Genomic DNA, 14,760 nt, shown 5'->3' on the forward strand with positions numbered 1-14,760 from the left:
AGATGTTTTTGTTTCATACTATAAGAGAAACATAATTTTTTAGCCTATGTTTTCTCACAAAGTCTGTATGAACTTTAAGTCTGATCTAACTTTTTAATTATCACATGTGGCCCCAAACCCTCGATAGGTATTCATGCTACGTGTGCGGGCAAATGGTTGACACCCCACTTTGATATTTATATTTGCTCCTCTGTGAGCTTTGGTTAAAGGAGCAGTCAGAGAGCAAGAAATAGTGCGCACTGAGCAAGGTCATTATATTTATTATTTTTCATATTAATGTTATTTATTTATTATGGATGTAGGGGTTGTACCGGCTGAATTTTAGTCTGCCCCACTGCTGTCGGGCTATTGTGTGGATGGAAAGAAAGCTGTGCTTATAGGGGGAGGAGGAGGTGAGGGCGAATCGAGCTGATAAGAGAAGTGGCTTATGGCTGGCTGGCTGCTGCTCGTAACCCATATATTTTGTTTTTATCGGTAACAAGAGGTTTTGTGGTTCGTGGTACAGGTCAAAATACATCAAACCACCGGAGCTACCGAGAGGACGGTAGCATGATAATCGTGGAGAGGGCCCGTATCTGCATTTTACTGCGCCTACACCGAATCCATTGAGTCGGTTACCAGCGTCCGACATGGGGAAGGAGGTAAATGGTGTTTCGCGGAGCCGGTTTGAGGTGAGTTAATTATTTCCATTAACTGACAGTCACTGAGACACATTAAAAATAGCCGATATAACCGCTACGATCCGGGCCTGCGTGTTGACTGTTTCTATAATTATTATAAAACTGCGCTTATGGGGAGGCTATTGATGCAGCTTCCGCAGTCAGTATTTGGGATTAGGTCAAACACTGTTGTGTTGTTCAAGCAACATATAGGCTGTCGAGGCCTGGCGTGGAGAGGACGCACGTTAGTGTTTTCCACTAAAGCCGACGTGCTGCTCGCAGCCACTTTCAAGGCATTTTGAGTGCTCTTTAAACGTTGTCCTCGTTTCCCTTTGCGCCGTCAAAACAAAGACAATGAGGCTACAGAGAGCACGCCGAGGAAAGCTTCGACACACGTCAACATAATGAGCAGAAGTGGAGGATTTAGTGGTTTCACTTTGAAAAGAAGCTGCTTAAAATTATCCTCATATGCAGGATTGTTATGTTCCCCCCTTCTCTCTTTTGAGACCTCGTTATGTATGCTATATCTATAGCCGCTGCGGCGGTGGTGGCCTCAGTCTGCTACCTGCACCCGGTGTTAGCACAAAATATCTGAAAATAGTGCCGAGCTATTACAGTGTAACACACATCATAACCTACACTCGTCTCAAAAGGCCCATATGTACGCTGTCTACCTACAGTGTCGTTGTTGGGGTTTTTTTCCCCCCAATGCAAGGCTATTACCATAAACTTTGTGTCGCAGCCGCGCAAGCGTAGCTCAATATTTTGGTGCGAACTTATATACAAACAAATGTATCCGGCCACTGACATTGGCCTGTATAGCCCGAGCATTTGATGTTGTTTAATCCCCAGTTAGCGTGGGATTTGTGTGTGTGGTTTTATTTATTTTTAACGGTGAACAGCTGACGACTCAGGCCGTTACCTTCTGGCCCGACAGCTGCGGCGGAGCTGCTGTTTAAAGGTATCTGGATTTAGGAGAGGGGAGAAACGGAAATGGCGATGTTTTGCCTTCAAGATAAAAGTTTCTATTTTTCAAACATTCTGTAGTTAAGGTTTTGTGTTTTGTTGTTGTTTTGTGTAGTTCACAAATTTATGTACTTGTTTTTTTTTTTTTTAACTTGAAGACATTTGATCTATTATAGCACCAATTCACAGCAACAGTTGCCTCAGGACACTTTTATATTGTAAGGTAAAGATCTTCAAATTTTTTAAGAAACCCCAATGATAATATGACCACCAATGAGGGAGCACTTGGCAACAGTGGGAAGGAAACACTGAATTTTAACGGGAAATAAACCTCTGGCAGAACCATGCTCGTGGAGGGACAGCCATCCACTGTGACCAGTTGTGGGAGCAGAGAGAGATGGCAGAAAAGGCAAACTATGGGAGATAAGCTGAATTTAATAATTGCCAACATGCAGTTGTGGTGTATGGACACATGGAGGGTGAAAAGAAATGAGTGAAGAGGAAATGGTCAGTGCATCATGGGAAGCCACCCAGCAGCCTAAGCCTGTTGCAGGAGCTGGATAGTTGAAGGCTCTGCTTCCTATTCTACTTTTAAAAACTCCAGGAAACACAAGTAAGCCTGCTGTCTAAGAACAAAATGCTACATAAGCATAACAATGTACTATGAAGGCTTTAAGATATGACTGGGCCTAATTATTTTACATTTTGTGTGTGTGTGTGTGTGTGTGTGTGTGTGTGTGTGTGTGTGTGTGTGTGTGTATATACATACATACATACATACATACATACATACATACATCTGATTACGTACATCTGATTTTTAGGAAGTAAAAAAAATAAAAAATCTGGGTATCGACATATCAGCCAGCAGTATGAAAATGGATGTTTTCATTGCTTATTAACTTTTAAGCAGTCTATTCAAAACACTAGATAATAACTTAAAGTGAAGATGCCGCTGGACTTTGCACCAGCAAATGATTAGCCGTGATCTGATCCGTTGGGGGCATCAGCTACTACTGTTCCATCAGATCCCATTGAACATACAAGTTGTACTTGGGTGTTTCAAGGAACCAATGCCAATCCTGACAATATTAGATGCTGAGTGACAAACTGAGTCCAAAGTTAGATGTTTGCCATCCAGAAGACTGCAGTTTGTGTCCTGTTTGTTCTTACCCACTATGTGAAGGGGTCCACTAAGACAAGCTAAGATAAGATGTGATGTAAATATTAAGTCAGGATTTGGGGAAATTCTTCAGTTACAACAGTTAAAAAACTAAAGTCAATGTAACAGAAATAGGAATATGTATCTAAAATAAACCTGGTATCTTGATAAGGTAAAGACTAATCTGAAATATAAATGCATATGTTAAAGAAAAATAAGTATAGTTTTAAATATTTACAAAATACTTATAAATAGAATATATAACAAGTAAAATATTTTCAGATCAACAACCATTTATATGTGGCAAGCATGATGTGTCATATTTGTTCCTATAACCTCATGCCATTGCCAAAGGACACTTAATGTATCTCTGTGAGACTCTAGCTGTTGACATATCTGCAGTCTTTGACCCCTTGGGAATGGGGAAGGGCTGGGATTCTGCAAAAAGGATCGAAACTGTTCTAAACAATGAAGCTGCTCAGCTGGACAAACTATGTGAAGCTTTGTAAATTACAGCTGTTGTTTTTTGTTTTTGACTTTTTTAAGTGGTTTGTGGTGGTGCAACATTTAGCACTGTCATCTCAAAGTGAGAAGGCCCTGGGTTCTGTGTGGAATTTGCTCGTTTGCCCCCGTGGCTCACAGATACTGCAGGTCAGAGAAATGGAAGTTGGGTTAATTGGTCATTCTAAATTGGCGATAGGAGTGTGGTCACACCGTGGCAGGGATCGACAGCGTCTGCTACTGTCAGTTGATGATATTGGCCAAGTAATCTATCAGTTGGGCTTAACTTATGATATGAGCTAAACAAAGCCTTTGTTGTTCACTAACCTAGGATTATAATTCCAAGCAAATTTAACAAATGGTATGCTCAGTAGCTTTTAGGTTTTGGTGGTTAGTTATAAGAAGCTTGAAACCAAATATGCTGGCTGGTAAGTCATCAAAAATGCAGTCTGCCAGTGAGTGTTTTATTTTGAAAGGCAGGGAAGGAAGTTGTGTTAAATACACAGCTCTGCTGCAAGCACTGAGCTGTTGCACTTTTATTCTGTTAACAAAAGACCACCCAACAGACTGGAAAAATAGATACTTAAATGGCCACTCATTGTATTCACTAATTAGAAAGAGTATGTAAACAACTATTTTGGAGGTTTAAACTGGTTTAAATTTCTGACCTTAAACAGGTTCCTTGACTTCACCATATTTAGTTGTGCCTAATTCAATCAGTGCATGTATGCAATAATAACCTAAAACTCAAATATAAGCCCCTCCTATCGATCAAACGACCAGGATTTAATTATTTATTACCAGGAAGGAATATTTACACATTTCCTAAAAATAAAATTACCCTTTGCCTCTGCAGTGGTTTACTACAAACTACAGAACACCCAGCTTGTTTTGTTTTTTGTTTGTTTGTTTGTTTTAACCCCCTGCATTACTGTTTATAACTGAGCAGTGGCCAAAACATAATGGTCACATTCATACTGCATCATTTTATGGTAGATTACAAAAGGGTACTGTGTATGGCTGTTGACCACGGACATCTGCTTCTTTTGAAACGGCCCTGGATTATTTGGCCAGAAAGCAACGCTCTGGAAGGCGTGCTGTCAGAGTCAATTTGCCCCAAATCCAAACAGAAAATGTCTGTCCCTTCTTACTCCCTCAAAATTTTACACGTCTGCGCTGGCAGGCAGCCCCCGCATACAGCTGTGTGAGTGTGTGTGTGTGCAGCTTGAGAAAGAGTTTGTGTTTTTATCAGAAAGACATAGAACAGCTTTGACCCCAAGATGCCTTATTTGGGTGTGCGCGTTTGTGTGCTTCGTAAAGATCCAGGCCTCAATTTCAACTGGCAGACGTGACAATCTGTTTTTGTGAGTTGATGAATGGGTTTATGTGCACGTCCCTCAAAATCTGACGCTATTGTGTGGCTTCAGGATACACACCAATAATCAAAATAGAACTCTGTTGGGACCTTTAAATCATTCCCTTTGTTAAAACGGGGTAAATAAATCTTTCTTTTTGGAATTGGTGGTATTTGTTTCTATCAAGTAGTGCAAATAAGAATTGACAAACACCTTGTTGATCTTGTCATAAATCTTTTACCTCATGTAATTAACATGTGCCTTCTGCCACTTTTTATTTACAAGCCAGATCCGCCCCTGGTATAAACGTTTTGTTTTCTGAATGTTTGGAGAAAAATGGATTGAGCCAGATGTTACTTCATTCATCCTGTTGTGACTGAGTACGTGTTTCCAAGGACCATTGTCTCAACATCTTGCATTCAGTGATTTAGCACAGTATCATTTCCCACAAATTATGGGAACCCTAAATTCCTCAGTAAGAAGGGTGTGTGTAGCTGGGACTCAATAAATGCAAATTTATTGTCTCTTTGTTTACTGTGACTTTTTTTTTCTCTGAATTGGAGTCAAATTTGTGCTCACACAGCATGCAGTTATTTGTGTGGAAACCCATTTAGCTGTTTGCTGAAGCTCGAATTATTTGTCTTAGAGTCACAAAAATATATGGTACTGTAACCAATTCCAGTTTAAAGTTTCAGTACTTACTGTTTTGAACACTGGGTCTTACTCAGTAGCACGTGTACTAAGACGGATATGCATGCAGGAAAGATAAGATGAAAGCATAGGCCATCACAGCCTTGTAGTTGACAGTACAAAGTCCCACCTCGCTGTGGCCTGTGTTAGTTTATCTTCTGTCACCCTTTGTGTTTTCTGGGAATTGACATTGAATCCATCTCAGCTGATGAGATTATGATCTTTTATCCTTGCTTGTGTGTTGGGGCCGTCCTTGAGTGAGGAGAGGGGATGAAAGGGGCCCCAGTCACTTTGTGATAGCCTCCAGGACTGATATTATCTTCTCCACCCTTTTAGATGTTCACAAATAGTGACGAGGCAGTCATCAATAAGAAGTTACCTAAAGAGCTGTTGCTAAGGTGAGTGACGTTTTGATGCACTTTAACTTACTTGCAGTTTTTTTTTTTTTTTTTTTTTTTATTGTTTGTTTTTTGAGGAAAGCAAAATTTGCATGTTGAAATTTCCACAGTCACATTCATGACTTTACTACGGCACAAAATCATACTCAAAGGCAGCACCTCCATCCTCTGTGTGTTACCCTAACACACGCAAATATTGTGTGTCTCACAATCATATCGTTTATGTTCACTTGCCCTTTTTAAACAAAGATTCCAAACACTAGGATGCCAATTTCTCTTGGCTCTGCACACCCACTGCTCAACCAGTGCTAAAAGCATAATTACAAACAGGTGCTCGTGGTTATAAAACTTTTAAATTGATTTGAGAGAAAAAAAAAGGGGGGGGGGGGGGGTGCTCACAAGCCTCTTAGCAAACAGCAAATGAAGGCCATAACTCAAACCTCGGCCTTGCCAGCCAAGCTGTCTGTGTTGCGGCTGCTGACTCTGTGCTGCTTGGCCTGGTGCAGTGCTGTGATTTGTGAGGCTGGCAGACTGCTGCAACTCACTGCATCCCTGCTTCAACCCCAATTCAGTTTTTTGCTGCATTGTAGGATCCTCTAATCGGTATCCAACTATATTCCTTAGAAAGAAATGCTTTCCCCGTCAGGACCTCACTTTAAGAAAACATATCTGTTCTGCAAGCAGGGAAATGTATTTTGATGACAGTAAAAGCAATATTAGCTGATTTAGTCAACACCACTCTGCTGTTAGGGGAAGCACACACAGGGTTGCGTTGAGGGCAGTAAAGAGGAAGCTTCTGGCAGCGGGGATCATGGTCTCTAAACCGTCCCTGTCTGTCTTCTAGAATCTTCTCCTTTCTGGATGTGGTGACACTCTGTCGCTGTGCCCAGGTCTCACGGGTGAGTCTGTGTTCACAAGGTGTGCGTGTGTGTGGTTTCAGTTAAAGTATGTGTTCTGCGTGTGCATGCTAAATAACTCAGAATTTCTGTCCACTCCCCTCCGCTCCCTGCTTTTAGTCCTGGAATGTTCTGGCCTTGGATGGCAGCAACTGGCAACGAATCGACCTCTTTGACTTTCAGAGGGACATTGAAGTTGGTTCATTTCATTATATCTTATTACTAACAGATGCGATCATAAATGTTTGCAACTCCAAATATTAAAAACGAAATCATGCTTCAAATTTGACCCATCTGCCCTTCATGGTAGTCTTCTTACACAGAACTGTGCCCCTTAAAGTGCAGTTGCTATGTTTTTTGGGCCCCGCCTGGAAGTTCCACTTTTATCACCTTCACTGGATCTTCAGCTTGCAGTTTGTTTGGATCTCCTTGGGTGTATCAATAACCATCTATGGCCCTAGGTTTGAGCCTATCCCAGTATCAACATAGTTTTAATTGTGAAGAAGATGATGAAGTCAGAGACTAATTTGATGAGCAGGATGGTTTGTGGGTGAAAACTGTTTGGGTATGGTGTAAAACTGCATTTTTAGTACCACAGTTTAGGTTATTTCAGTCATATGTCCTCCATAGAACAGCTCTGGGGAATAGTAGAACTCCACTTTGACAGTCTAACCCTGCAAGATGAATTCTCAACCCCATCAATGTGTAAAAAATAATAAATAAATAATGACCAGTATGCTCCTGGTTGTACTCCCCTTATAAGCAGCCATGGTCTGTGAGTCACAGAACAATTTCTAACCACCAGAACACATTAATGCTGTGTCAGTTTTGAGATCCACAGAGAAATCGCAGATATGCGGTTTATGCGAACGTGACCTGCGATGAACTCTAAGAGACCAATGTAAAAATGGCTGGGAGGCTTTCTAGTGCAAGAGGAGTTGATCTTGAAGAGTAAATGAGCCAAATGTAAACCATGTGTGTCATCTTTGTTTGTTTTAGGTGGAGTCTGTGAACTTTATGATCGCAGCTTATATGTCACTTTATACTCGGTACTTTAAAGGTGCTGTAGAAACAAATACAGCAGAAAGAGTATGTTTCTTTTTGTTGCAGGGTCGAGTGGTGGAGAATATTTCAAAGCGATGTGGGGGATTCCTTAGGAAGCTGAGCCTGCGGGGTTGCCTGGGTGTGGGTGACAGTGCCCTGAGGTGAGTTTAGTGAGGACCTCGCCTAATTGAAATTCTCATACTAGTTCAGACCCTGAGGGGAGATAATGAGAGAAGTGCAGAATGACTGATATCACACAAATGTTTCTTTTTCTCTTTCTCTCTCTCTCTCTTTAGGACTTTCTCACAGAACTGCAGGAACATTGAGGTGCTTAATCTGAACGGTTGCACCAAGATCACAGACAGGTATAGTAACAGTCCATGCAGCAGTGCGGTTAATGTATCTAACATATCATAATACACTTTTTATCACTGTATTGTTCTTCTGCAGCACCTGTAATAGCCTCAGTAAGTTTTGTCCAAAGCTAAAGCACCTGGACCTCGCCTCGTGTACCTCCATCACCAACCTTTCACTCAAAGCGCTCAGGTATGGCCAGTTGTTATTTTGATATGCTGTTTTCCCACTAATTTTAAAGCACATATATCAAAGTGAACCTGTTATGTCTGTTCTTTTTTGTCCCTCTCAAACATAATGTTACAGTGGTGAATACCTTCTATTAAACATGACCATTTAGCTGAGTTCCAGAATAAATATATGAAGCCGGAAATTAGCTTAATAAGTCCCTTCAATCCTATGTACTACTTGTTGGCTGTGATTCATTTTTTCTTTTTAAACCTACACAAGTCACAGAAGAGATACGAATAATGTGAGAAGATTTCAATTTTGTTATGCATTTAACATTTCCCCTAATTGTCATTGCACCTTTCATTCTTTGCAAGTTTCCGCTGCTCACCCTTTTCTTTGTTCTATTCTCAGTGAGGGTTGTCCTTTGCTGGAGCAGCTGAACATTTCCTGGTGTGATCAAGTCACGAAGGATGGCATCCAGGCCCTGGTGCGCTCCTGCCCTGGTCTCAAATGTCTTTTCCTCAAGGGCTGCACCCAGGTACACACGTGATTATGTTATAATAAGTTGCTGGCAATTTCATTCTGTGTAACATTTTATTGAACACATTGGGGAGACCGTGGCTCAGGGGGTTGGGAATCGCATCTGTAACCGGAAGGTCGCCGGTTCGATCCCTGGGCTCTCTGTCCTAGTCGTTGTGTCCTTGGGCAAGACACTTTACCCTACTTGCCTACTGGTGATGGCCAGAGGGGCCGATGGCGCGATATGGCAGCCTCGCTTCTGTCAGTCTGCCCCAGGGCAGCTGTGGCTACAACTGTAGCTGCCTCCACCAGTGTATGAATGTGAGAGTGAATGAATAGTGGTATTGTAAAGCGCTTTGGGTGCCTTGAAAAGCGCTATATAAATCCAATGCATTATTATTATAAAACTTTTTTTATAAGTCAAAGTAGTGACTTCTTAGGTGCTCTGTTTTCTATCAGTCAACACTGTAGTGAATAGGGTCCACTTTAATCTTAGACTTTTTGTCATCTTCCCTTTCACTAGTTCTTCTTATTTATTGCAAGAAAAAGTGGCAGCTGCACACATAAAAGAAAAATTTTCCCATGCAACAAAGCATACCATCAGGGACAGACATTGGATTAAAAAAAACAACAACAAAAAACCCAATAAATAAATAAAAAGAACAGTCTGCGCTGATTTAGTCTTTTTCTCTTATGAAATTCCTTATTGAGATATCAGTTTTCTTTCCCAATGCTTCCCAATCTTTTCCACAGCTAGAAGACGAGGCCCTAAAGCATATCGGAGCTCACTGTCCGGAATTGGTCACATTGAACTTGCAGACATGCTCAGTAAGTACATTTAACAAGAATAGAAGAAACACAGAACACGGACATCCAGACCCTAAAGCCTGCTCACACAATCCAGTTAGTCCCCTCTGCATCTCTTTCTCGTCTCATATCTCGTCTTTGATTTTTGTCATCGTTTCACTATAGCTTTCTTTTTGTTTTCTTTTTCTAAGCAAGCTTTCTTTTACCTGTTCTTAACATGTATATTATGAGTTTTCTAAAACACCACATACCAATATAATAAAAAAACTAAAATGTGTTACTTTTAATCATTTTACAACAATATCGACAGTAGTAGAAAGACACCATATCAATTGTTAAAACTAATTTTTTAAAATGTATGCTCTTTATGAATTTGATTAAATATTTCTTGACGGCTGTGGTGGGTAAATGCTCAAATGGAAAAGAGGGTAATTAAAAATAAAAACAGAACTAGGTTAAATACAAACTGTTTGTATTTAACCTAGTAAATAAAGAGCATCCCAAAGAAAGTGATGCTTTCATATTAATATGAAGTTGACACTTTGATATTATTCTGCTTTTCGTTATAGTTTGTATAACTGATTTTGGACACAGGGTTGTACACTGTTTGCTTTTGCACATCTACCAGAGAGCACAACACAGAGAAGTTTTGCCTGGCATGTTTTTACATTTCACAGTGGATGTTGATTTGATTCACTTCCCTCATACACAAACACGTACTGTGTCTTTCTGTGAGCAGCAGATCACAGATGAGGGGCTCATCACAATTTGCCGGGGTTGTCACCGCCTGCAGTCTCTGTGTGTGTCAGGTTGTGGCAACATCACAGATGCCATCTTGCATGCTCTGGGACAGAACTGCCCCCGCCTCAGGTGACGTCACACACCTACACATCAAACTTTGTTCTGAGTTTTGCGAGAAACTGCAAAATATTTAATTTGTTTTACATAAAAATCCAACTAATCTTTGTTTCAAGAGTGTTTGTCCTGGCTGCCTGATGTTCGGGAGACTGTTCATACGCTTTCAAATTCCAAAAAGAAAGACCTGAATTCTCATTTTAAGCTTAAAGATTGCAGGATTGAGGTAATGGAATGGAAATAAAAGATATTACACTGACCCGTCTGCAGTACAGATATCTTGAGGCCTGTGACTGTAGAGCCAGTTACCTTTTTAAGTGTGAAAGAACTCAAAATTTTGGACTCTAAGTGATCCTTCAACTGTATAACTCTTCATTGTGTTCCTCCTTTTAGAATATTAGAAGTGGCTCGCTGCTCTCAGCTTACAGACGTGGGCTTCACTACATTAGCAAGGGTGAGTGTGGTGTCTGCCTCTTGGTTGCATTGCAGATAAATGGCAAGCAGAACTTTGGATCCAACAAAATCCTTTAAAATGCATAAATCCATAGTGATTATGCAATCTCTTTTCTTCTCTGTTATTTCTCTCTATAGAATTGTCACGAGCTTGAGAAGATGGATTTAGAAGAATGTGTGCAGGTAAATAAACATTATGGTATATAATGGTTGAACTGTTTTCTCCTTTTCTTCGCTTAAGAGAATTTTGTTTCTTTCACTTTTGCATCAGATCACAGATGGAACACTCATCCAGTTATCTATCCACTGCCCCCGTTTGCAAGTCCTGGTAAGTGTGTGCTTGCCACTCAAACATATTTTGCTCCTGCAGCATTTCCAAGCATAATGTCATGGCTGTTTTCATAGACAGTTTAGTAATAGAGCATCTGTATTGGTACCACAATGTTCCTGCAGAGTCTGTCCCACTGTGAGCTGATTACTGATGATGGCATCAGACACCTCGGCAGCGGCCCCTGTGCTCACGACCGTCTGGAGGTGATAGAGCTGGACAACTGCCCCCTGATCACAGATGCCTCACTGGAGCACCTGAAGAGTTGCCATAGTCTGGATCGCATCGAGCTCTATGACTGCCAGCAGATCACTCGCGCCGGTATTAAGAGACTAAGGGTGAGTTGTGTGGGCTGCGAGTAATGAGTAAGTGCTTGTTCAGTTGCAGAATGTATGGTAAACACAAATTGTACTGCTGATGTAAATGTATTCAATTTCTTTTTGACTGAATAAATCTTACCACACTTGTGAAAAACACAATTTTCATAGGACTGTAAGCAGCCCTGTGGGGAAAAAACCCTAAATACATCCTTACTGCTTCTTCTTGAGTAAGTAGCAGCCGGGTGTTGCGAGTCAAATGCACTTGTTTAACTGATCATCAGCAAATGTGACCCCCACTATGAAAGCAGATGTTTCATAGTAGAGTTCGTAGTGATGTTTCATGGTATTTCCAGGAGTGGACGTTCCAGTCAATTTTCACTAAGATGACACAATGCAAAGAAAACCCAAGCACTAGATTTCAGACACTGCAGGTCTCAGTAAGCATTTTCAATGTTCATGACAGGACAATTGGGCAGAAATAAAAAAACACTAAACAGACATGGCTTGTTTGGAAGGTTTGCCAGTAGAAAGCCTTTTCTCTCTAAAAATAGGCAGCATGGCTTAGGTTTGCAGATTTGCGTCTGAATAAATCACAAGGCATCTGGAAGAATTTCAGATAAGATCAGCGTGAGCATGTATGGTGGAAACAAAGTACTGCATATTAGCAGTATGTAACTTTTAAACATTTTGCAGCCACAGGATCTGGACACCTTGCAACCATTGAGTTGACCATGAACTCCTCTGTATACCAACATATTCTAGAGTCAAATGTGAGGCCATCTGTCCAAAAGCTAACTCTGAGCTGAAACTGGGTCATGCAGCAGGACAATGATCCCAAGCACAGCAGCATGTCTACAACAAAATGACTGAAAAAGAAAAGAATCATGGTGTTGCAAAGGCACAGCCAAAGTCCAGACGTAAACCTGACTGAAATGCTGTGGCCGTACTTTAAGCGAGCTGTGCATAAAAAAGGCAGTGTTGTAAAGAAGGGTGCGACATTCCTCCTCCAACATTCCTCCTCAGCAATGTTAGAGATGAATAAAGTCATATTGAAAACAACTGATTCAGTTTATTGCTGCTAAAGACGGTTCAACAATTTATTGAATCATGGGATGGGTGTGTAGTTTTTTTTGTTTTTTTTGTTTTTTTTTTTACAGGATTTTTTTTTGTAAAAAACAAACAAACAAAAAAACGTGTTTTTTTTTTTTTTTTTTTTTTTTCACATCATTTGTTAAAATCCAAATGTCTGTCTCAGCTAGAGCAGACATTTAACTACCTAGCACAAAGTTTGTGTGATTAACCTGTGTGTTGAGTTTTGTCACTGGTGTATACTCTACCCAGGCACCAGGCTTTGTAAAAAGCATACAGAATATTTCAAGTAGTTGTAACAAGTAAAACAGACAACTCCTGTCGTGTGTAATGTATAAGGAAAAGGACAACTAAAGACAATGTCTGGACTTGATTCTCCCGACATTGTCCAGAGTTCTTGTGTGAAACCACTATGGATGTTTAGTTGTTTACCTTTGTAAACAATGCTGTGTAGCAAGAGCACAAACACTACCACAAAGGTATTGCATTCTTAGAGTTGCTTTGTCAGTCAAGCCATTTGTCCTTTTACAGAAGAATGCTGAAAATGCAAACTACTATCACTATTGATGTAGGAGGTTAGACTGGTGCTCTCTAACCTTTCCTCCTCATCAGCATGATCACGAAGTATAGATGTAATGCAGAGGGTGGAATCAGACAACACAGATTCATGCATTTTGTCCAAATGAAACTCTGTCTGAGTCATCGATCCACCCACATGAAGTGATGAATCAAAACTTAAGCTGTGAAAAACAAACTGTCTCCTTGACAGCAGTGAGTGAACACTCTGTCCAGATCAAGTCAGACTTCACTGAATCCTATGTTAGTCTTTGAATTTGAATGAAAATCAGACATAGCCTGACTGTGTCGACAGCAGTTTGACATCGTTTTTGATTACTGAAACAAAAATAAACTTGAGGTTTGCAGCAAAGCTATAGCTACTGGTGTACTAAATGTCCCAGAACAGCTTTCCACATATTTGTACGAGCGATTAATACATTTCCATCTGTTTCTCTCTCGTTTATGTTTTTTTACTACAGACTCATCTGCCTAACATCAAAGTGCATGCATACTTCGCTCCTGTCACTCCACCCCCCTCAGTCGGGGGCAGCCGTCAGAGGTTTTGCCGCTGCTGTGTCCTGCTATGATGTAAAGCGAACAGCCCCCTCTTCCCTCTCGCTGTGTCCCTCGTACATGCTCCCTGCAGCCAGTCACTTGACCCCTGACCTGCTCCCCCCCACCACTCCTGGCCCCTTGTCACAGACTACATGCTGGTGTGTCCCCCTTTTGGAGCTGCAGAGAGAGGGAGAGAGCCAAACAACACTACAGGATCTTGGGTAACCTTCCCCAAAACGTTCTTAAATCTTACCACTGCACACAAACAGAACATATACAATAGGCTTTAATACAAGCTCAAGTGAAGAGACACATTTACACAGATTAACTTTTGGAGGACATTCGTGGGCTGTGTTCAGTGGACACACCAGTATTACAAAGAAGTTTTATGTTTTAAAAAATGTTATCACCATTGAGGGATTTAACTCGTCATCAAATGAAGTACAACAAAAAATCCTAACGAATGAGTCCGTCTTTCAAACGGAAAACCATTACAGCTTTTTACTTATCAAGCACTTTGAGCTTTTAAACATGGCTGAAAGATCCACTCAAACTCCCAAACACAATTCCCTTAGTGTTTAAAGGTCAACTCAACAGCTACCTCTAGACAGGAACTGCACTTGAGTACGACCAGTGTTCGCTTGGTTCTACAGGCTGTTTATTTCAAAAGAGGGGCAGCGATGTAGCCACCTAACTGCCAACATCCCCACAAGAATGCAGCAGAAACTTTGATTTTTTTTAATGTTATTTTATTAAGAATACTTGCAGCTATTTGCACTTACAATAAAGCAATGATGAGACACTTTGCAAAACCGGCATCTCAAAATTGAAGACTACTAACAACTAACAACACACACACACACACACACATAAATAAAAAAAATCCTCAATTAACGCATACACTGCGCTTGCAGCGAATATGCCCTCACCTCTCTCTGTCTCTCTCTGTTACAATCAGAAGCTTCAATATAGTGCAGAGGAAAAATAAAAAAGAAGACAAAGTTTAATATTTTTCTAAAAATGGACAATTAAGGCTTACAAGTGGGGACTTGAGAAGATGCCAAATGTTGCATGTAACAC

General features: G+C 40.7%; 1 protein-coding gene across 3 annotated transcripts; it reads left to right on the plus strand.

Annotated features, from left to right (window-relative positions):
* The first annotated feature begins 129 nt into the window (after positions 1–129).
* Positions 130–14,544, plus strand: fbxl20 (F-box and leucine-rich repeat protein 20). Of its 3 annotated transcripts, none has more exons than XM_026164348.2 (16): positions 130–248; positions 506–671; positions 5,670–5,731; positions 6,576–6,630; positions 6,748–6,822; positions 7,738–7,832; positions 7,968–8,036; positions 8,122–8,217; positions 8,608–8,734; positions 9,469–9,543; positions 10,262–10,392; positions 10,771–10,831; positions 10,969–11,013; positions 11,102–11,158; positions 11,284–11,496; positions 13,605–14,544. In XM_026164348.2, the coding sequence occupies exons 2-16, from the start codon at positions 630–632 to the stop codon at positions 13,710–13,712; spliced, it is 1,311 nt and encodes a 436-aa protein (XP_026020133.1). In that variant the 5' UTR covers positions 130–248; positions 506–629; the 3' UTR covers positions 13,713–14,544. The 3 variants fall into 3 exon arrangements, with proteins under 3 accessions (XP_026020133.1, XP_026020136.1, XP_026020137.1); XM_026164351.2 differs by lacking the exon at positions 130–248 and adding an exon at positions 295–392; XM_026164352.2 differs by lacking the exon at positions 130–248 and having other exon boundaries at positions 411–671.
* The last annotated feature ends 216 nt before the right edge of the window (positions 14,545–14,760 follow it).

The sequence above is a fragment of the Astatotilapia calliptera genome, chromosome 4 (assembly GCF_964374335.1).
Source record: "Astatotilapia calliptera chromosome 4, fAstCal68.1, whole genome shotgun sequence".
Lineage (NCBI taxonomy): Eukaryota > Metazoa > Chordata > Actinopteri > Cichliformes > Cichlidae > Astatotilapia > Astatotilapia calliptera.